The sequence below is a fragment of the Rhododendron vialii genome, chromosome 2a (assembly GCF_030253575.1).
Source record: "Rhododendron vialii isolate Sample 1 chromosome 2a, ASM3025357v1".
Classification (NCBI taxonomy): domain Eukaryota; kingdom Viridiplantae; phylum Streptophyta; class Magnoliopsida; order Ericales; family Ericaceae; genus Rhododendron; species Rhododendron vialii.
In genome coordinates, this window is record NC_080558.1 from 47,205,445 (window position 1) to 47,228,640 (window position 23,196).

General features: G+C 38.6%; 3 protein-coding genes across 5 annotated transcripts; 1 reads left to right on the forward strand and 2 right to left on the reverse strand.

The window, feature by feature from the left end:
* Positions 1–3,908: 3,908 nt before the first annotated feature.
* LOC131316130 (large ribosomal subunit protein P1-like) lies at positions 3,909–5,055 on the forward strand. The gene is made up of 4 exons (XM_058345407.1): positions 3,909–4,053; positions 4,173–4,254; positions 4,483–4,680; positions 4,793–5,055. Exons 2-4 carry the CDS (start codon positions 4,186–4,188, stop codon positions 4,850–4,852), a joined length of 327 nt encoding a protein of 108 aa, XP_058201390.1. The 5' UTR covers positions 3,909–4,053; positions 4,173–4,185; the 3' UTR covers positions 4,853–5,055.
* Positions 5,056–7,070: 2,015 nt separating this feature from the next.
* LOC131316490 (granule-bound starch synthase 1, chloroplastic/amyloplastic-like) lies at positions 7,071–11,603 on the reverse strand. 2 transcript variants are annotated; one of them, XM_058345877.1, is made up of 14 exons: positions 11,457–11,603; positions 10,546–10,924; positions 10,323–10,403; positions 10,122–10,220; positions 9,911–10,000; positions 9,474–9,537; positions 9,292–9,392; positions 9,080–9,189; positions 8,714–8,957; positions 8,439–8,615; positions 8,137–8,328; positions 7,922–8,008; positions 7,661–7,789; positions 7,071–7,498 (listed from the first exon to the last, which is right to left on the reverse strand). In XM_058345877.1, exons 2-14 carry the CDS (start codon positions 10,906–10,908, stop codon positions 7,382–7,384), a joined length of 1,854 nt encoding a protein of 617 aa, XP_058201860.1. In that variant the 5' UTR covers positions 10,909–10,924; positions 11,457–11,603; the 3' UTR covers positions 7,071–7,381. The 2 variants fall into 2 exon arrangements, with proteins under 2 accessions (XP_058201860.1, XP_058201861.1); XM_058345878.1 differs by having other exon boundaries at positions 10,546–10,910; positions 11,457–11,601.
* Positions 11,604–17,755: 6,152 nt separating this feature from the next.
* On the reverse strand, positions 17,756–19,281 carry LOC131315845 (uncharacterized). 2 transcript variants are annotated; one of them, XM_058345056.1, is made up of 2 exons: positions 18,695–19,281; positions 17,756–18,174 (listed from the first exon to the last, which is right to left on the reverse strand). In XM_058345056.1, the coding sequence occupies exons 1-2, from the start codon at positions 18,806–18,808 to the stop codon at positions 18,025–18,027; spliced, it is 264 nt and encodes an 87-aa protein (XP_058201039.1). In that variant the 5' UTR covers positions 18,809–19,281; the 3' UTR covers positions 17,756–18,024. The 2 variants fall into 2 exon arrangements, with proteins under 2 accessions (XP_058201039.1, XP_058201038.1); XM_058345055.1 differs by having other exon boundaries at positions 18,692–19,071.
* Positions 19,282–23,196: the final 3,915 nt, after the last annotated feature.

The window sequence follows — 23,196 nt, forward strand, 5'->3', positions numbered from 1 at the left end:
GCAAGTAAGTAGTTAGTTATCATCTTTGATACTCCATATATCAAAGACCGAATCAGGATTTCTCTTTGAAGAGCCAAACATGTAGGTTGTGTATATTTACCAATTGACATAAAGAATCGGATTTTTGCAAGTTAAATACTTAGTTATCAGGATATACTGCAATTTTATACAGCTTAATTGTTTACAAGTACATACTAGCGTAACTAGATACTAGTATTTGTTTGACCTAACCCAAAAAATGGAAGAACGCTAAAATTCAAAAAATAGAAAAATGCTTCGTAATCCATTCTAAATCAATCGTTCATGGAACTGCAATTTGCAAGCTGGCAAATCATTCTACATTTGTTTTGTTTGACACAAAATGTTAAGCAGAGTGTACGTACAAGTTTTTACCCCTCTTAGTGACTTTAAGGGCACTAGTTAATCATTTTCTTTCGAAATCCTAGTATAATAATTTTGGGTCCTATAGAAATGTGCGTTGAACTAGTTACAAACAAATTACTTAATACGTATGTATTGGCTGGGTAGTGAAAAAATAAATAAATTACGCATTCGCAGAATCTTTTAATTGAATAATCCTCCTATTTTAATTGAATCGTAACAATTGATCATTCCAGTGCTTACTTTATTCATCACATATCTATAACTTCTATTAGTCCCAGTTTAGGACTTTGGAATGCTGGGGGGGGAGAGAAAATGAGTTTTCCGGGGAACCATTAAACGGTGAGTCCGCGAAATTGGGACCTCCATTCTCCACCACACGATTTGCAAACCCGTGCATAACAGTTATTAATTGAAATTTCTTTTTTTTTTCTTAACAGCAAAAGAAATTTTATTAATATTTAAATTTGTTACAAAATCTAAAAGGGTAAGGAGACGGCAAAAAAATGCCCAATACGAGACCTAATCTCTTGATTGGCAAAAAGCCAACCAAAGAAACACCCAAATGGATCGACATGCCCATAAATATATGGGACGCAGTCCAAACACCTAAAAGCCTAAAAGCTCAGATATAAAGGATAAACCCAAACAATTAAGCCCAAACACCTAAATGGTCTAAGAACCCAGATTATGGGTGAAGTCCAAACAATAAGTCCAAAACACCCAATCTCCACCCTAACCCTAGCCAACCCAGCCCGCCACAACCCACACATGCTGTCACCCCCGCTGCACCCCACAGCCAACCCAAAACGCAACACCGCCAACCAACACCAAAGCAGCCAGCCGAAAGAGGGTTGATTTGAGAACTGATTGTTATTTGCAAAAAACAATGAAAAGAAGTTGCGAAAGCTTTAAGCGTCTACTTCGCTAACTAATTTACTTGTCATCCAAAATCAAGAGTTAATGACCTACGACCTTAATAACGAGATTCATTTCAAATGATTCGTTGTAATCATTTTGGTGCATTTGTTAATAATTTTGTTGGCCACAACCATACTACTACTAGTATTTTTGAAGAAGTATACCACTTTGAGAAAGAGTATGCAAAGGGAACTTTGTCCAAAATGGGTGGGGGAGGATGGTGTGGTCGGTAGCCCCCAGTGTATACCTTTATGTCCTTTTTCTTTGGTCGACATGATTTTCATTTTCTAGTCGGGGCCACACCTAGCGGAGGACTTAACATGCATCGGAGCAAAGCCTCGTATAGACTAGTCCTAAAAGAGTTGATTCATTATTTAGAAAACTTCGAATTTGAGACCAAGCAGAGATTAAACTACTAGTTTTCAAGTCTTGATCATTACCAAGCCAACCACTAAGCCAAACCACTCTGCAAAGTGTATGATCACTTTCTCTACAGAGTGCAAAATATCAAACAAAAGAAGCTCATTTTGGAGAGCAATCTTGGATTTTCTCCTGTCCATTAGAGGACGAGTTTGAGTCATTTTTGGGGACTTTGCGGATTTAATAGAAGCGGTTTACTTTTAGAACTCATTAAGAACATAAATTATCTCAAAAATCACATTGATCAAATATCGTCTAATACAATTTCAGATTTATCTTGAAACAAAATTGCAACACTGGACCAATGCCCATTTATCCCATTTATGTTTAGTTTAATCTGTTTCGATATTAAATGATTGATATTTGATCAACTAATTTTTCACATAATTCATGTTTGCCATGAAACTTAAAAATATGAACTTGAATGATATCGGCCCAACACGCATGCTGAGGGACAGCAAGCACCCCCAATTCACCCAAAATGGCTTGCATCGCAGAGAATCCAACTACAATTTTTAATCTTCATACAGTAAAATAAATTAATGCTTGTAGGGGATTCAGATGTTTAGGCAAATTTAAGCATCCACAGTGGAATAATCAAAACTTGTCACATCATCTTTTAATTATTCATTTAAGGAGTTGTTAAGGTTAGTAATATAGAGGTCCACAATATATGGTACAATCAAAATTGAATAACTAAAACTTGTCATATCAACTTTTCAACTTAATAAAAATCTAGAAATTATGACATAGAAAATAATTTTCAAACTAATAAAAATAGGTTATTAGAAAAAGAGAAAATAGTTTTTTGAAAACTTTGCTTTAAAAAAAAACAGTTTTCAAGAAAAAGTAAAAAAAAAACGGTTTTTGAATAAAAAAAAGTTTTTTTTTTCAAAAGAAGAATTTTAAAAAAAAAACTGTTTTTAAAAGTATTTTTCTTTAAAAACATGTTGAAAATGGAAGAGAGAGAATATTTTTGTGTAATTATGGTGTACTTAATTGAGGAAATATGGGAACAACTAAATTTGATTATTGGCAAAATGTTGATAGTTTTGATTATCTAAGCATCAGCAGTAGAATAAGCAAATGTGAATAATCAAAACATGCCACATCAAATTTTGATTATCCATTTAGAGGTTGCTAAAGTTAGCAATGATAAATCCCACATTGGTTATTTTTTGCCATAATCAAAACCAATGTGTCCTCCAAAATTTTTCCCTTCATTTCACGCATATTTTTTGAAAAAGCGGTTTTTGAAGGGGAAAAAAAACAGTTTGTTAGAAACAGTTAAAAAAAGTTTTTTGAAACAAAAAATAGTTTTTCAAAAAACACACTTTGTTCACTTAAAAACTGTAAATACAATTTTGAGAAATTTTGAAAGAATTATATTTACACAAATAGTTTTTGAAATTTTAAAAACTATAAATACAGTTTTTTAAAAACAGATTTTGTGTAAAAAACAGTTTTCTATAAAAGAGTTTTGAAATTTCAAAAACAGATTTTTGAAAAACACACTTTATTTACTTATAGTTATTTAAAAAATTTGAAAAAATTATTTTTTGTAAAAAAAAAAGTTTTTGAAAAAAACAGAAAAAAAATCTGAAAGTTACAGTTTTTTAAAATTATTTTTTGAAAACATTGTTGAGAGAGAGAGAGAATGGAAGAGAGAATGTTTTTGTGTAATGTTGGTGTATTTGATTGAGAGATAAAATTTGATTATTGACAAAATATTGCTAGCTTTGATTATTGAACCGCCAAAATTTGATGAGTTGTTAAGAGGTTGCTAGGTTTGGTTATTTTAATGTGAGCATTTTTTTTATCCAACATTGATAACTTTAACAATTTTTTGTTTTGCTTATTCCACTGTGGTTGCTCAAATGGCCAAAATTTAATGAATCATTAAGAGGTTGCTAAGTTTAATTATTCCAATGTCAGCTTTTTTTTTTTTTTTAGCAACCTACCTTTAGATTTTGATTATATCACTGTAGATGCTGTTAGCGATTGCATACTACTACTTAGATTTCCGGATCCTATCAGAATTCTGATTATAAATAACCATATCCGAATTACCGCCTACTAACTAAAATTTATTTAGTATCTTGGGCTTCACACATTTTTGTGAAGCCACAAAAATGTGTAAACTAGCACCGCCAAAGTATGCAGCAGAAAAAAAGTCCGGAACATCATATGACCGTGGGTGCCTAGAACACTGAATAATCTCTATTTGCCTATATAAAACGCGTCGTTAGGTTTAGATGTTGTGGAAACCCTAGGCATTACTGAAGGAAACCAAAGCGTCAACCTTTCCTTTGCACAGAGAAGCGTCTGCATGTATTTATTTGATTCTTTCTCTCTGTTTTTCTCTCTGTTTTTCCCATTGATCACTGTTATTGTATCTACCGATTAAACCAATACTAATTTTCTTTTCTTTTTTTGTTCGTTTGACATAGTTCCTCTAAAACAATGTCGGTTGGAGAGCTCGCTTGCACTTACGCTTGTTTGGCCCTTCACGATGATAACATTCCCATCACCGTATCCTTTTTCTTTTCATCTTTATCTGTATGTATATGTTCCACCTATGCACTCATGTTTATGCGTACTTTAGCGAGGATTTCCTATTTCAGTGTCGAGAAAGTATTTTGCATGGTTCACTTTTTAGCGAGGGTTTTCTTATTTCAATGTCAAGAACGTGTTGTGGAATTTGGATAGTTCATGGATTGTTTGGTGGAAAAAGGGTTTTCTTTGATTAGTGTAAACCAGCCAGAGAAGATTGCTGCCATGGTGAAGGCTGCAAACGTGACCATTGAATCATACTGGCCTAGTCTGTTTGCTAAGCTTGTGGAGAAGAAGAACATTGAGGATCTCATCATGAACGTTGGTTCTGGCGGTGGCGCTGCTGCTCCGGTTGCCGTGGTTGCATCCGCTGCCCCTGCTGCACCTGCTGCTGAGGAGGAGAAGGTGAAACCCATATTTATTGTTTTGAAAATGTCGAGATATGTATGCACTGTGTTATTTAATTGAGATAGAAGAAATAATACTATCGCTGATCAATACTTGTTTAATTTTGCAGGAAGAGGCAAAGGAAGAGAGTGATGAGGAAGGCTTGGGATTCAGCTTATTTGATGATTAGGAGCTCCTTTCATCATGGATTATGTTTTTAATTAGTAAATTTAGATAGAACACGTGATACTGTTTCGCCTGGTACATGTTTCCTTCAGTTGTTTGATGCTACAGTTTTAGATGAGTCTAGGCGCTTTACTAATGGTTTGTGGTTACTTTTGATAGATTTGATTTGGTTTTATCGGATGGTTGTTAGCTTGTTTGTTCAAGCAAGATCCTTCACCGTGAAAACTGTCTTTTTTTGGTGGTGGGACAATCAGAGCTGTCGATGTTAGTTTATGCGCCCTTTGACTTATTCTCTCTCCGGTGCGGTCGAATCCTCGCCGGCACTAGAGAATTCGCAAGTAATTACTTTCTTGTAGCCTGGTTTCAAGAGTCATACCTTAAGCAATTTTATGAATAGCACACTCACCAACCACTCGGACTAACCCTGCTGTGAAGTATTGTCAAATGTCAAGCAATGGTTTCGCAGGCAGGATAATATTATATATTGTTGGCTTTATTTTGAGCTGGGTTGTTTTCCTTGTTTACAGATTCCAGACAATCAATATTCAATAAATAACACATGCAGACGAAGTTATTGTCATTTAGTGCTCTATGAATTATTGCTTGTGTTATCACTTATCAGCAGGCATTGTTTCTTACAAAAGATGGGAACGCATAAAAGTGCACATAAATAAAAAAAAAAATTACTGTCGTTGAGATTTAAAATGAAGTAGTGGGACCATAAAGAAAGAGAATCTATACTGCATATTAACTTCTATCTGCAATTTCATATGTATCTTTTCTTATTAAAATAGGAGTACGAATGTAGCATTTCTCTATAGGTCTTTATTTTTATGTCCTAGTGTCCTACTGTTTGCCCTTTTGGATGTTCGCCTGCCATATAGAGTTTATCATATCTCTTTAGAAATTAAATGAAAAATTCTACCATCACACACAAATACACAACGCATGCAGGCTGCATTGTGTACAGGTCTCACCTCTCTTGTGAGTGTGTATGTATGTGTTTGTGTGTGGTGGAAGCAAAATTGTTAGAAAATACAATAGACACCAACACTTGCACTAATCATTGTACAAACTCTCTCACATGGGATATGTGTGGAATCCTAAAATTGTTGGTGTAATTGGGGTTTCTAACAACCCTGTACCTCCTTATTAACCCATGCGGGTTTCACAATCAGCTTAGTAAAGCAATGGGAAATTCTACTTTTCTGTGTTTGTTTTGCAGAGCATGCATTGGTTTTTACACAGAGGGAGCCTTAAGGTAGCAAGTAGGCCATGATAAGCATTGATCAATTATCAATGCAAAAGTTTAATGATGTCGGGAGAGTCTTCGACTCTTTGGCTAACTGATTTCATTCCAGAAGATTAAGTCTTGGTAACTAGCTTGTTCTTCTAAAAAAGCCATTGGCTTTCCCGCCAAAAATGAGCCAAATAAACCCACATAAAAACAAAAATAAGCCAATAAGTTACTTTTTTCTTCTTTATTCAAAAAATATTGGATTTCGATCAAAATTTTATACTTTTTAGATTTCTCTCGTCATAAAGATGCAATAATCCCCAAAAAAAATGAGGATAAGCCAAGTGATACGAAAAAAATTTGAATAAGGACAAAAAATAAGCCACTTTGGCTTATTTGTCCGAACACCCACTAATTGATGTACTCGAAATCTTGATGTATTCGTATGGCCTGTCTTCCATAGAATCCGTACGGCACCACAAGTTAGACACACTTAAAATGGGCTATAAATGGGGACCGAAGAGTGGGATTTAATCACGACGAGAAATTAGAAAACTGCAAACTCTAATATTGGGGTCACCTTTGGTTGCATTACTGATGCGGAGGTCTATACGTTTATGAATGCCATGAGAAAGGACATTGCACTCAATGCATTTGAGATGTTTGTGCTGGGTACTGCATTACAAAACTGTTCTGATCCTGGAATGCATTAACACGGTAGGTTTCAATCACTGATCCTGTAAATTTCCACTATAACTTGGAATGGTCGCGATTCATGCGAGTTTCTGTTGTTGAACAGAGTAACAGACTATGGTGTGCCTTTGTTCAAACCTTCAAATTCTGTAGTGAAAAATCCCATGTGTTTCAATAAAAAGGTTATTTTGAAGATTCAACATTTGAACCCTTAGACCTTGTGGAACGCATGCACCAATTGAAAACACCATCTGGTATGACATGCAATCCATTAGCCGGAGAAGAAAAGCTCTTAACAAGAAGCATTTATTGACTGTATTACTTTGTACATGACGCCTACGCATACGATATTTGTTAGACAAAAGGAATCATTTGTTAGATACACATATGTTAGTCCAAGCCCAAGACCAGGCTTTACAATACCACCTACCTTCAGAATACTCCAAATTCCCGTGATTCCTTTTTACCCCAGAAATCATGGTGGCCACTAGAAACTGAGAGAATTCAGAACACCTACTGGTTTGGGGAGTTTTTCCATAGGTAGTTCAATTGTTGCATCAGTTCACATACATGACCACCACTTGAAAGTTGCAAAAATGGTGCTTATGGAGTGGCAACGTTCTCCTTGGCTTGCGGAGCAATCTCCTCCCCATCAATGCCAGGTTCACTGCCAGCTACCTCCAATCCCAACAGCAATTCCTCCCATTTCTTGGCTGGTCCCTGCATTGAATGGAACACATCATCCATCAATCCCCATGGATTGTTCCAAAAAACTAAGGAAAAAAAACAGATTACAACAACTTGATGTCCAACATTTTCCCATATTGCAGTGTTTAGTTTGTGTAATCAAAACCATAATCGTGCTCAGATACTACTAATCACCTTCCATGAGAGATCCTGCGCCATGCAATTTTGGATCATCTCTATCAGTGCAGGGGTACTGTAGGTAGCAAGGGCTCTTTTCACAGTAGTTGCTATTGCAGCTACATCAGCTGGATCAACTACTTCGCACTGAATGCAACCAAAGGGCACAATTTTTCGGCATTTCCATAGTTAGTAACTTAGTAGCACTCAATGAGAAGAAATAGGTGTTGGACACTGCAGAATAAACTTGCCATGTGAGAGGGGCGGTTAAGTACTTACATCAACATTGAAAGCTCCCATCTGAAATCCAGTGTAACCTTCTTTGACAGTGTCAACCAACCCACCCGTTGAGGAAACAATAGGCACCTAATCCAATGTAATTGTCTTAAGTACCATAGAAGAAAAACTTCATAGAAGAATGATCAATTTGAGCAAACATTTTGCATTGTTCCTAAGAATCAAAGCAGCAGGCAAAACAGGAAAAAAGGCTTTACCGTTCCATATCGCATGGCCTGGAACTGAATGAGACCACAGGGTTCAAATCTACTTGGGATCATCATAAAATCTGCCCCCGCAATAATCATGTGGGCTAAGGGAACATTAAATTTCGCTACTCCTCTGGCATTGTCGGGATACATTATCTCAAGCATTTCTAGCTGCTTCTCCATATACTTTTTGCCAGTTCCCTGATGCAAAGAGCAGATTCATCATGATAATTTGTTTCTCTTCACATTGTTGGAGCAGCCAAAAAAAGAGAAAAGAACTATAGCTTGTTTTTGGTTCATATTCCACTTACAAGAACTACAATCTGAACATTCCCTTTGATGAATTCAGGAATGGCCTCTGCAAGGATATCCGAGCCTTTTTGCTCTTCTAGTCTACCAATGAATCCTATCAAAGGGATACTTGCATCGACAGGCAACCCCACTTCCGCTTGAAGAGCTTCCTTCAGAAGGCGCTTTGCAGCCATGACCTAAAAAACATAACACCAATAAGCGAAGGCTGTAAGCCGCAAAAATACTAGAAGACTAACATTAATTGAACTAGGAAAGAGATTTGAAAGAATCTTACAGTGGTGGCATTATATTTGACATTGATGTATTTATCTTCGGATGGATTCCACTCTTGGATGTCCATGCCATTCACAATACCAGTTATACCAGTCTTACGGAGGATGTTATCCAACTCCACACCTTTGTCTTCGCCAGAAACAAGCTCCTGGGCGTAGTGTGGGCTCACTGTTATGACCCTATCTGATTCCAATATTCCAGCTTTCATCCAGTTAATTTTCTTTCCCTTGACAGGCTTGTCATTCCTGCAACATTTGAAGACTTGTCGTAACTCGGCAAAAGATAGTTTCCGAAACCATTGGAATCGGAAGATTGCACGATATGGAGTATCTAGCAATATAACTTTCAAAAACTCAATCATTCCTACCCATCAAAGAAATCAAAAGAGCTCTTAAATTGATCTGGCAGATTGAGAAGTGAGAAATCTGAAAAAACAAATCTTCCTTGGTAGGCAATGTTGTGTATGCAGAAAGCAACCTGCCATCATTTGGCACACAGTGTTATATCCTAGCAAATAGCCCTAGTCATTTGTCCAAACTTCTTAAGGATGTAGTTGAGCAACTCTAACTGAGATCTTACTTTGGCAGTCTTGTACAGCCCCCTAGATTTGTACATGGTCTTCAGATAACAAGGAAGAAGAGCAGTGTGCCAATCATTGGCAATGAAGACAACATTGTCCCCTGCATCGAAGAAAATAGACGTTCTAATCCATTTCTAATGAACTGAAAGAAGAAGGTATGAAATCTGGAAATGGGCCATACCATAAGGTCCAGGGAAATATTCATTGCTATTCAGATCCAAAATTCTTGGTGCCTCCAGAGCAGCCTAAGAACAACATAAACGAATAAGAGCTAAGAGTGCAGAGCTGAGTATACCATTACGCGTAGGGTTATAAAATACCTCAGTAGGCGATTAAAGAATATACAACAGGATACAACATGAATTATCACTTCATGAAAAGTAGAAAAAAATTAGCCAGTGGATGATTTGCTCTTGTGCAGAATAAAAAGCCGTGCAACTTTGCAGCACAGGGCAGACTTTTGCCTTAATGGCTAATGGCTCTATGACTGATTACTTCTCCAATTTATCATATAGCGGGCAGTTATAATGCACCTACAAGTTATCATTTTCTGCTGTCTAGAAAAGGAAAATCATTCATCCGATTAACTAAAATTGTAGGCTAAGTAAAATAACTTACTTGGCAAAACAAACTGAATCTAAATTGGTTGTCCTTGTAATCGTCCCCTGTCTTAGGCCCGTAGATCTTAGAGCCAGTTTTACCCCAAACCTTTGGAAGTTCAGAAATTCAAGAGTAGTCAGAACTAGGATCGATCCAACCATTACCGGGTCTATAGATACTCCAAAAGAAGTTATAGTTAGCTGACTAAGGAGTAAGGACAGAAATAAACCTTTTCCAGGAACATTGGGTGATCCACGAAAACACGATCAACACCCCGTTTGTAGCAGTGGAAGTAACGAACTGTCTCAATTCTATCTGCAACTTTTATCTGCAGTGCAGAAACTCTTACTATTTAGAGAAACTAATCCCAAGAGTTACACCCTTGAGTCAAACCTGCATCGGAAAGACAGAATTTCTGAATAGAATGTACCTCAATCACTACTTTAGTATCCCATGCGTCTTGGTACTGGTCATGGCGGGGGGACACTGTCATAACACGGTGCCCATTGGCCTAGACAATGTTTAGGCACAGAGAAAGGTTAAGTATTCGTTGTTATTCTAAACAACTTGGTTGATTACCACGAGAAACAAAGAAGACGATTGAATTACACTTGCAAATGAAAGAAACAATGGAGCAGGAGATGTATGCTTACCGCCATGGCTGGTGGCAATCCTCCAAGAACGTCGCCAAGTCCTCCAGTTTTGCTCCATGGACCCACCTCGGTTCCGACGAAAACAATATTCATCCCACTTTGGCATCTGATGCCGCTTGACGGTCTGTGACAATTAGTTCTGTGTCCAGTTTTCCCCCGGTATTGAATCGGATTTGCTTTTGCATTGCTTCTGAATTGTAGCAAATCCAACTTGTTCATAGATTTTAACGAACTGTGAGCAGTGGTTTGGTTCCTGATCAGGCCCATCTGTGCCAAGTTTGTAAAACTTTTTGATGTAAAAGACCCTCCGGTGTTGACATTTGAGCTTCTCGACAAAAAACATGACGCATTCACACTTGCCATTTCTAATTTCCTTGCTCTGACAAAAGAACAAAAAACAAACAGTAGTTCAGAGTTCAGACATCAAAGAGTATTCACCAAGCACAGGGCTTTGTTACGTAAATCAAAATTCATATCAATCTTAACAAAATAAGCGAGATCGTCAAATGATCATCGTATATGGTGCACGATCACATTCAGACTAAAAGCTAGTTGTAGAACTGCAGTCTACAAGAAACATAATTGAAGTTATTAATGAAAAGGAGTTAAGGAGAGATAATTACAAGTAATTAAGCTGCGAGCTAGTAAACTAAAGCTAGGGACAACAGCTAGCAGTTCGTTCGTGTGTCTAGCTAGTGCAGAAGGATGAGAACACAAACAAAGGAGGGTGATGCAGCAAGCAGCATGGGATTTGAGATCAAGTAGCACCAGGAAGAAAAAAAAAAAAGGCCGAGAAAATATCTCTAGTTCATTAGTGATTATCTAGTGTGAGAGAATATCGGAGAAGAGAAGTGGCAGCAGTCACACAATATGGAGAGAGAGAGAGAGAGAGAGAGAGAGAGAGAGGTCACTAATAAGCGCAGTCTGTTGGAGGCTTTGGTGAAATGCGGCAGTAGGTGAGAATGAAGAAGCTTTCTAGTACTTATCGTTTCCATTTGTAGTGGGAGTTTGAGTGCCTTGAAGTTGGTGTTGCGGACTCCGTTCATGGCACGTGGCATGGAGTTCCCAATCAAAATGATACTCCACTCTACTAGCACCTGAAGATATTTATTTCGCGCGTTGTTCAAAAAGTTCACGTGTGGTGATGTGATTGGGGACTCGGGATGGCCAATTTTTCCCTACTTACTCCACGCAAATAAAAAATCAGTGCAGGTGGATTATTGATCTTTGTCTCTCATCTCCTAACAAAAGTGAATGAAATGTTTCTGCCGTGAAATTTATCGGTACGTAAATTGTTGGGAGTATCACATTGGCAACACCACATAGGGAGAAATTTTTAGTGCCGGGTGGGTACCACGTGGTGCCCACTCAGTATATTTGGGCCGTCCATTTCGATTTTGGATGGCTCGGATTTGGAGAGAGATAGAGAAGAGAAAGGGTTTAAATCTGAACTGTCTAACACACTTTTGAACGGCCTAGATGTGCTAGCTTCAGGCACCACGTGAACACGGCCACATCCTGATACCGAAAAATTTCTCCCAGGTAGGATGTGAGTGTTGAATAGCTGAGGCCACCATATGGGACGTGGGGTCGGAGTGGCATCATCTTGATCTAAATGGGGAATATGCGATGGATTTGTGCGGCTGAAGTCCACCGTGGTAGGAAACGATGCCCCCAAGACCCCACCCCCACGCCCTTTGGTCCCCTCCAAGTTCCAACTGCTAGAGGCCAATCCCTCTTATGTTAGGCCGAAATGCAATGCCTTAAATGATCGATCTTCTGTGCAACTAGCTAGATTCAACCTGATTTCATGACCCCATTGACCCCATCGAAATTTGATATTAAGTTTTATACATGGAGGACTTTAAGAGATATTTTGATGGAATTCGAAAGTTGAAACTGTAATTCAGGTTTAGGTGTGTTTACATCCAACCATCTATTGGATGTTTGTTTTTTTTTTTTTCCTTTTCCATTCGAGTAAGTTTCTATGCTTATCTCGTTTTTCCCTCGATGTATCCTTTTCGAGTTTATAAAAATTTCGTTTGCAGAGCAAAAAATAAAAATTCTATTGGCCGGGCGGACTGTAGAATATGTAATTATCACAAGGTTAATAATATGAGGTAGTGTGTAAGATTGACCGTCTAGCTAGTAGATATTTCATGCATCCATTGGTTCTGCTAAATTATTTCCTCAATTGTTGTGTTTCAATTATATAGTAGATGACCTCCCACGAGATTCGCAAGTTAATCTTATGTCCGCGGGGCTGAATGGTTTTACTGTGGTTGAACACAGCCCTACAGCAATTTTTCTTCCTTCTCATTCATCGTGAATAAATTACACTACTCCGAATTTTCTCCCCAGCACTAGAACCTATTGGGGATTAAAATTTTCCGGAAGGAATAGAATTAGACTATGTAAAAATCACTCTGGCTTAGTTTATTTTGGACTAGTGTTTCCGTGCCTCTATATATGTCATTTCCTCCAGCTTACGCCACAACCTCGCCTTCAAATATAAGGTTGGAAACCCCAAGCGTAGGGGCTAGATCGTCGATAGCATAATAACCGGAAAGTTCGGAATCGTACCCACAGATAATCAAAAATAACTTAATCGGATTATAGATTTTATACGGTGGATTTCGGCGTTTAAGACGGCCAACTTTGGTGTTGCTTTGAAAGTGGAAATGCTAAGGAAAAGAGACTAGAAATAAGGTTTGAAACTAATGAAAACAGGCAGTGAGGTCTAGGGGATCAAACTGCCCAATGACTTAGTTGATTTAACCATTTCTTTCTAACAACTCTAAGCTAAGACATAGACAATCTTAACTCGAAGCACTCAACATTAAAAGTCAAGCATAATCATGGTATTAGCTCGGAAATGACTTAATCTCATTTGGAAGACATTTAACTCAAACGCCGGGAGCGTTAAAAGCCCCAAGCCCTGTGTGTAAAACGAAGGTTAAAACTCCGGACAACACACAGTCAAAGAAGGTATTAGCCCTTTGGTTTGGCCGAAAATTAGAGATTAAGCCTTCTCCTTGCTAAGGTCATGATCAAGTTATAGAAAAGCCATTAAAACAACTACGCCATGGGAAAGATATCACCCCATGACCAAGCCTAAGTGACTACTCACAAAGTTAAAAAGCAAGGCATGAAGCTAAAAAAAGACATGAGAATTAACAAATAAAAAATGATAATAAACTTGATTTTATAGAAGATCCAACAAGTAGCTACAACATTAACAAATGAGAAAATAACATATGACAATTATCTTAAGGAGTTCTTGAAGGAAATACACTCAAAAGCTTGAAAGACTAATAATGGAGTTCCTAGAAAGCAAAAGAAAGACTTAGGCCTAAAAAAGACTAGAAATGACCACCTTTTCCATAAATGGAATACAAGCTTATTTATAAGGCTTGCAAAATATCTCTTACAAAAGACTAAAAGGTCCCTAAAATATCCCAAAAATATTTCACAAATGGAAACTTTCCAAAAATGGAATGTTGAAAAAGTTAACAAAAATCTGCAGATTTTTCCATACAGTACCGGTACTGGAAATCCCTCAGTACCGGTACCAGGCTTCAACGGGCTGGGAAAACTGCTAACCTCAAACGGCTAACCTCACCGACTCTCGTCTCCTTTGAATTTTCAACCTTTCCCGGAAAAGAGCTGCAACTAACAAGAATACTAACAAGCACCCAATAATGCATATTCTTGGTGCTTAAATCCTCCAGTATGTTGTGTTTGTACATATATGTTGTCATTTTTATGCGATATTGCATGCAAGGTAGGTTTTTGTGTATCTTAGGTAATTCGTATAAATAAGGCACGTTTGAACGCCAAGGAATGCTCCGGATGCAACCAAGTACTCAAGGCCACGTGCCACCCTATTGTGGTGCTCAAAAAGATGGTTTAGAGGTTGTTTGGGACACCCAAGAGTCAAGGGAATTGAAGGACATGTATGGATTTTACCAAAGCTATTCATTTTCCGACTAGCTGAGGGTAGAACCATCATATCTTTTGATGTACAAATTATCTTGGATCCAAACCACTTGAGTTAGAAAGTAGACTCGACAAGCTTTCCAATTGTCCAAAGAACACCCAAATTCGAGTTCGGGAGTGTCCGGAGCGAGCCTGCAAAGTTTTCAAAAATCTGTCAAGCAAAGCCGGTACCGGTACTGAGGAATTTCCAGTACCGATACCCACTGTCTAGACAGCAAAAAATCCAGCCCATTGATGCTTGGTACCGGTACTAAGGAATTTCCAGTACCAGTACTGTCTAGGAAAAATCTGCAGATTTTTATAACTTTTTCAACCTTCCATTTATGAAATGTTTTCATATATGGAATGTTTTTGGGATATTTTGGTGAACTTTTTGGGCCTTTGTAACTGAACTTTAGAACCATATATAGATTTGTATGCCTTTTATGGAAAGGAGGGTCATAGTTAGCTTTAAGCCTAAGTTTCTTTCTTGCTTTCTAGGATTTCTATTTTGTCTTCTGTAGGTTTGGAACCTGCGATGAGTTGCTTACGTGTAGATCTCGCGTGAGCGGGAGAGGTGAGATTAGTTGATGGTTAGTAAGAGGAAAGGAGGAGTAATCTTGTGGGGTGAGGGAAGGAGCAAGAGGTACAGAAGAGACAAAGGCAACGTGTCCCTTGTTTCCTTCTGCGGGGCTAACGTGGCTTTTTCTAGATTGAATGAGTGAGGTCACCTTTTCTCTGGGGAAGAATGTTCTCCTTCCTCAAATTCAATGCTCACACACTCTTTCTGGAAAAAGTCAACTCTGGCAAATCAGGGGTTTTTTATAGGGTACCTGGGCCTAGGTCAGACTCAGGACGATGCTCCTATGGAACCCCAACATGTGTCCCTCATGTACCTCTGGATCTTGGAGAAACTCGTCCTCCCGCGGACTCTTTTCTGCGAGAGAGCTCGATTCTCCGCGACAGAACCTCTATCCCAAGCCACCAAGCCGCAAGAAACTCCCCTATTCCCGCTGAAGCAAGGTCGCGACCTGCGGCGATTGTGCTCCTATCACGGAGCTCCTCTCGGACCCTGCCCTTGCTGCCAGGATGAAACTCTAGGGACTCTTTAATTGTTAAACATCAGCGACTTGCGGAGCTTTACCCATAGCCCTCCATTGCTAAAGCTGTCTTGAGGCCCAATTTCCTCTTCCCGCGTAGCTGGCGGACTTCCGCAGGGATTACTCCTTCCGCAGAAGTACTTCGAGGGTGCTTCCTTCAAGCTTTACACACGTGTCTCCCTTCGATTGATCGGTCAACTATTCTTTCTTAGGTTAAGGTTTGATCGAGGCTTCTCTTCCGCGCGGACCCTATTGCCACGTGTCTGCAGCTAATTGGAGGGTTAAATAGTCTCCTCTGGTGAAGGGTTAATGATTTTGACCGCACCTACATGTTCTTAGTCTTTCAAGCTTTCAATCTTCAAGAACTCAAGTAAGTTTATGTGTTTTGATATTTTCTCATGTATTAATGTTGTAGCTACTTGTTAGATCTTTGTTAATATCAAGTTTATTTTTGTTTATATCGGTTAAATCTTATGTCTTCAATTACCACCATGCGTAGTTCTTATGTCATGTATGAGTAGTCGATTAGACTTGACCCTGGGGTGAATAACACTTTGTGATTTAGGTTAATTTTGCTCTTCTCAACTTAAGACTTGAGGTTTAGTTTGTAAATGTGTGTGGTTCGCCTTTTATATAACAAAATTTGTCAATGTTAATGATTTCGGAGCGATGTCTCGGCTTGTGTTTGCAAAAGAACTTTAGAACTTGCTCGCTTTTCAAACTACACTTCTAGTTTTTTATTGGTTTCACAGCTAAATCCTTCGGTTGATAGCCTATGTCATGCGATTCAATCGTGCTTTTATTGAGAAAAGTTGATTGGTTTAAGTTACGGGTGTTAAGAACTTTTATGCCTTACCGCTTGTTAAATCTAGTAAAAACTCATTTCTAGTCTTTTTCATAAGAGTATTTCCACCTTTCAAAGCAAACCCAAAAGTTGATTGTGTAAACGCCCCAAACTCTTACACCTACAATCCGAACAAGCTATATAGAATTTCTCTGTGGGTACGATCTTAGACTTTTCGGTTATTATGCTGACAATGACCTAGCCCTATGCTTGGGATAATTCAAGCTATTTCAACGGTTATGTTGTGGCGAAGCAAATACCATCCAGCTAGTCTTTTGCCTCTTTAGTTTCCCTCCCCATACAGGAATTGCGCTTGGGTAGATTGATTGATAAATCCACTGAGCTAGTACTGTAAGCCTTTCCACCAACCAAAGGAATGCAATTCTTCACCCTCCAGCCAACAACAACGCAAACCAGAACAAGGCATGCTTTATAGCCCGGCCCACCTACCACAGATGAGCAACGTACTACTCTAAAACGCATGGAAGCATTGGAGGTAGCTAGCTGTGTTTGTTGCTAATAATTCCAACCACAAACATTACCAAGAAGCCTGAAAGGTGGACCGCGCGGTAAAAATGTGCAAGATGCACAACGTGTACGCTTCCCATTTCTGGCTCATTGCATAGCTTAACTTGAGACTCTGAGAGCAAAAGTGTATGCTTCCCATTTGGCAATTGCCATAAAAAAAGATGCTTTTAACCAATAAATACTCCAATGGGGATCACATTTACAGGCCATTTATTAGTGCAAGTCTGTTGACACAGACAGAGGGTGCACAGATCATGCACAGATTTCAATGTGGGGTCCATTACGGGTCCCACACAAAAATCTAAGACATTCATTAAATTTAAAGTATTTTTTCAAAGGCTTCAATGAAAAATCAATTCAATCCGATACCTATAAGTATTTAATCTAATCACATAAGTTTTCATTAAGGTTCAAAGCTGAATGAAAAGTTAAATGATTAAATCTAGTACTTCTAGGTATCGGATTGAGCTAATTTTTTTGCGGGAGCTCTTGAAAAAATGTTTCAAATTTAGTGAACGACTTGAATCATTTGTGTGGAACCCTTAGTAGGCCCCACATCGAGATCTGTGCACCCTTTCTCTGTGTGAATAGCATCTCTCCATTTATTAACCCATTTGTAAGTGCACCAGCTCACTTGATGGCCCTCAAATAACACGTGTCATGTTCATATGGGATTTTTTGGGTTTGCTGAAATGGGAAAACAGGTCTGGGAGCAACCCGACCAATCTTGTTCACAGAAAAGGGGACTAACAAGGACAAATAATGAGAAGTAGAACTGGGTAACCAAGAATATGAATTGGTCAAATACACTCCCTTCCACCACTATTGTGGGGGCTCTCTCATTGAATTACAACCACAAATAAATAAAGAGTGCTTGAAATTGACGATCCAAGAACCAGTACGGGTTTTTGACAGAAGCTAGAAGGAAAAAGAAAACGTGACCCTCGTGCCCATTGATTAAGACCCGGGCCGCGAAAATGACGCAAATCAATAACCACCAATCAAATGCTCTGTGCGGTGTTTCCCTCCTCACCGGTGGGCTGTCACCAACGTTTCAATGAACCTCAAACCGTCGAATCTTGGCGCGAATTTCTCTTTGTTTGATGATGACGTGTGTAAACCGGTAACATCACTTTGCACCGATGATGGTGACGACAAGGAAGAAGAAGAAATCCAACTCTGAAAATATAAGATTATGCAACGAGCATTAAGAACATCATCATTCTTGAAAAAAAGTCATCAGCAAAGAAATGTCAAAAGCCATAGGAAGATTTAATTTGAATTTTACTAGATTGTGCTTGTAACAGATATTCAAACAATTATCTCAATCCAGAAATCTTGAAGATGGAAAATCCCAAATATAACAGAGGATGGCGTTAGCCCTTACATCATCTGACTCGAAAAGTTTTGAGATTCTTGGGACTCGAAATTTAAAAGTAACAGCCCCTTTGATCGAGGGATTTGATAACCAAAGAAAAGAAAGGATTAGAGTTTGTTGCCAAATCGCTCATTCAGATTGTGAGTAACTTGGCCAGGAACAGAGAGAGAATAGCAAAGATGATATCTTTTTGATTGGCTCTTTCGATTTCTCGTCAAATCTCATCAATTGGGGTTGGGGAGAAGGCTTACCTTTCTCATAATCCAATTTAACATTTTCGCGAAAATAATAAGCACAATGAGAAGATAAAATACGCACTACCTTAGGAGGAGAAGGGTTGGAAGCGTGATGATGGTGGCAAGCGGTGGAGGAGGATGCGAGCGCCACGGTGGATGCAGCGAGCGCCGACGCAACGAGAGTGCAGGAGCCCTTCATATCTCCGCCGTCCGGTTAGCCTAGTCTGGATCTATTCGATACTCCCTCAGGGAAAAAGCAACAGCAAAATGGACGAAATCCGACGAGTTTCGCCGGATCCCGACCACCACCTCCACCTCTATCTCTCTCTCTCTCTCTCTCTCTCTTGTCCCTTCTGAAAGTACTACTACGTCGGATTCCCTTTTGCCAGGTTTTATAGACTGGTGGTTAATGGCTAATGGCAAAAATCGCACGCTCCCCCCTACTTTGTGTTTGTGAGTAATAGTACTCCTAGTCCTAGATTGTAGCTTTATTTTTGTAGTTTCGCCTGCACATCGGAAGTCCTCCTTCGTCACGTTTGGAGTATTGCGGCGTAACAGATATACCGGTCCAATTAGATAACGCCACGCGTCCTCTCGGGGCCACCATTAGCGAATCTTTATCGTGCAGGCAAGCAAGCCAACCGCGTAAATTCAACAAGGAAATGGATCCTCCACCGTCTAAGTTTTGGACCGGAGGAGACAATCTTGATCGAAATTATTTATTTGGTGCAATCAATGGCTTAGTCGTTTGGATGTATTTTAACAAATGTATTGATAAGTGGATATTCTTACTGGTATAAGTGTACAAGAAAATTTGAACCATTATATTTACCAATGGACGGTCTCGATCTGGACTGGAAAGGAGCCGGCTTCATTTAGCAAGTTATACTCTCTTCTTCTCTTTTTCTTTTTTAACTAGAGTTTATATATCTATTCATTACAAAATTTTAGAATAAAGTATTCCAAAAAAGTATTAGAAGGAAAGTTTATAAGCATTGGTGACTTGTGGGGGAGTGACACCTCTGTAGTCGAAAATAAAATCCTATGAATTGTGCCTTTCATTGTTGGAATATTGCAAATTAGTATGTTTTTAAAATTCAACTGTTTAGTATATAATTTATGTCGTGGCTAGCCACAGGGCAGAATTGATCTGTTGATGCTTTTAGTTTGGACTTTGGAAGCTAATAATTGTTGGTTTGCAAGTACCTATTGATAGAATAAAAATACTAGAGCAACTTCATTCAAAACAATTTGTTTTTATAAGTGTGTTCAAGTACTTAAAGTATTTTTCAAATTAAATATGATGTATTATGAGGGAGTGACATGTCTTGTAAATTGAGAATAAAGTACTTAAAAAATAAGAATATTAGCGGAACGGGACCTTAACTCATAAAATTGATAAGCTCGTGCCACAATGCCAAATAAAAATTCTAAACTCGTGTAATTTCCCGAATTTAAAAAAAATTATCAACTTTTTCCGAATTAAAATTCGTCCCGAAGAAATTGGGATAAGTACTGGGAACTAGCCTTGTTTGTCAGGAGTGCTTTAAAGAAAATTTCCAAATTGGTCGAACAGGAAGATGGGAAACACTAACAGACTTGCTTAACACGTTTTTTTTTTGGAATCCTAAACCTATTAGTACTAGAAAATTGGCATTCCTCCAGGATTGGACAGCATATATAGTAGTTCTTCTCTATATAAATGCCAAGGGCCCATGCCCTCTTCGCAGTAAATACTATCTCTCTCTTTTTTATCTGCGCAGTTAAAACTATCTCAAATTCTCAATTAGTAATTGCTTTCGCCGTCGGTGTATTTCAAATCTCAAAGCTTCGTTTGCGGTTGTGTTATAATGGCAGCTTTAGGCTCACCAGATGTTGTCTGTGCTGATAACGTGGGGGATGAATTAGGAATGTCTCTGCCTTGTGTCAATGCTGAGAAGATGAATATCAAAAACAGAGTTATTTCCAAACCACTTGAATCGCAGAAATCAATTGTCTCCACATCAGCCGTATTGATGGAATTTCGCAAGCAAATTGCTTTGGCGTTCTCATCCACATTCGAGGGACTTCAGCCTTTCGAGACTGTTCTCTTCGACTGATTAGCTTACTTTATAGTAGTTCATAAAATTTTGTGTTTTAGTTCTGGTAAATTTTGAGACTCAATTGTCTAAGTTCTTTGAGTTGATTAATTTGAAAGTTCGAACCCACATCTATCTTCATAGATTTAACTCTTGTTTACCTATTATTGCCCTAGAGAGCCATGTTAGCATTGTCCTAATTTTTTGCAATTCCATAATGTAAAAGAATAATAAGTAAATTGGCCAAAAAAAAAAAAAACTTTGCAAAAGTCTTCTGCAGAACACTTAACCTGAATGGATATGATAGTATCATTTCAGTTGACTTTTTGCAGACTACTTTTGTTCAAATAGACTTGTACAAACTAGTTTATAGTACAAATAACTACGACGGAGAGGCTTTTGAAAGAAAAAAAAACAACTACGATAGACCGGCAGAAGAACTCTTATCAGCCTTGCTTTCTTAGAGAGATCAAAATCTATGAATTTTTACGTTTGGTTATATTACAGTAAGAGTCATCTGGTTTAAACTTAAGGAATAGAATTGGACTATTTGAGCTTTTGTGTAAATGGTCATAGATTATGATTTACATAATTTACGTTCTAACAAAATAGTTTATGGTACGACTTGCTACAATAATAAAAAAAGACATGGAAGTGTTGGATTCTCCAACAACTCTCTGTGCTGTGACGCTTTAGATTTGAGTTAACAGGATAGTATCAATATTGCTACAATGTAACCAACTAACTCACAAACATCCAAACAACAAGAGGAAAAAAAGACCACTAGCTAGGTCGGTGCTCCATAGCTCAAGCCAAAAAATTCCGAATTGAATTAAGTCCAGAGGTCTTTTGCCCCCTAAAAGTAAAGCCCAGCACCCAGAATTCATGGGTTTATATAGGAGATTGAGATGAATGAGCTTGGGTCGAATTTTATGTTTTGCTGGGATAGAAGGGTGGGAAGGACGACCAATGTAGCAGCCATCGTTGAACGTGATCATAAGGTTTCCACCCGCGCGCTGTGGAATATTCGGTTGTAGGGTGTTCTTAGGCTCCGTTCCGAAAACCTTCTTAAAAAATAAGTACTTATTTTGAAACTTTTCATTCAAAAATAAGAAGGGTCATTCCACAAAACCCAAATAAAAAGTTCCTTTCACATTTTCAAACTCATAAATAATGTAAATGAAAAAAAAAATTCAAATTTTTTTGCACCGTATTAAAGATCTCAATAAGATCTATCAAACAAGATCCATAGTGATAAGAAAATTATTTGCGTAAACACATGATTTTTGAGCTTAAAGTTGTCTTATACAAAAAATAAGACTGTTGCTATGAGAATGGGCGCCGGCGGAGGGAAATCGTACCGACGGCCGCGCCGGGCCATCTCCGGCTACCGGACGGCCGATCCGAGCTGTCCAAAAATTCTATAAAAAAAAACCAAGGGGGCCTACGCGGGAATTAGCAGCATCCGAGGTGTGTAAGATACTTGATCCGAGCACCCCTTTTTTGTGTATATGATTTCACACGAGAAAGGGGTGCTCGGATCAAGCACCCTACACACCTCGGATGCTATTAATTCCCATGTTAGCCTCCTTGGCTTTTTTTTATAGAATTTTTGGACGGCTCGGATCGGCCGTCCGGTGGCCGGAGATGGCCCGGCGCCGCCGTGGGTACAATTTCCCTCTCCGGCCGATCGGTACCTATATAAATTCTTCCAAAATAAGTACCAACCTTCTTATTTTTCGGAACAAGGCTTCTTAGGCCCCGTTCCAGAAACCTTCTTAAAAAATAAGCAGCTTATTTCATATTTTTAAACTCAAAAATAAAGTAAACAAAAAATAATTTTTCAATTTTTTTTTTGCATCGTATTAAAGATCTCAATGAGATCTTTCAAAACAGATCCATATTGCATATTTTTAAATTTCAATAAGTCCATAATATTTGAGCTTAAAATTGCCTTCTTAAAAAATAAGGGCTTTTTCTTGGTTCCGGAACGGAGCCTTATTAGACAAAAAATAAGTTCTTATTTCGGTTCTGGAACGGGCCCTTACGAGGTAGCCACTGTCCATGATGAGCACTCCATCGCCACTGTCCATGAGAGAGAATTTCGCCCCGTACTTTTGCTACAATCTGAAGAAAAAGATCATATGGGCTGATTCTGCAATTCCATGTGTGGGATTGAAGGAAAGAGCAAAAAGAACACCTCCATCGCCACTGTCCATGAGAGAGAATTTCGCCCCGTACTTTTGCTACAATCTGAAGAAAAAGATCATATGGGCTGATTCTGCAATTCCATGTGTGGGATTGAAGGAAAGAGCAAAAAGAACACCCCCCCCCCCCCCCCAACCCCCAAAAAAAAAGAGAGTAATTCTACTTCCACACCCAAAACACACACCTATATACACACCCACACACACAAGTGTGTGGGCTCCACACACACTAGAGTGTCTAGTGTGTGTGGAGCCCACACACTTGTGTGTGTGGGAGTGTATATGGGTGTTTGTTTTGGGTG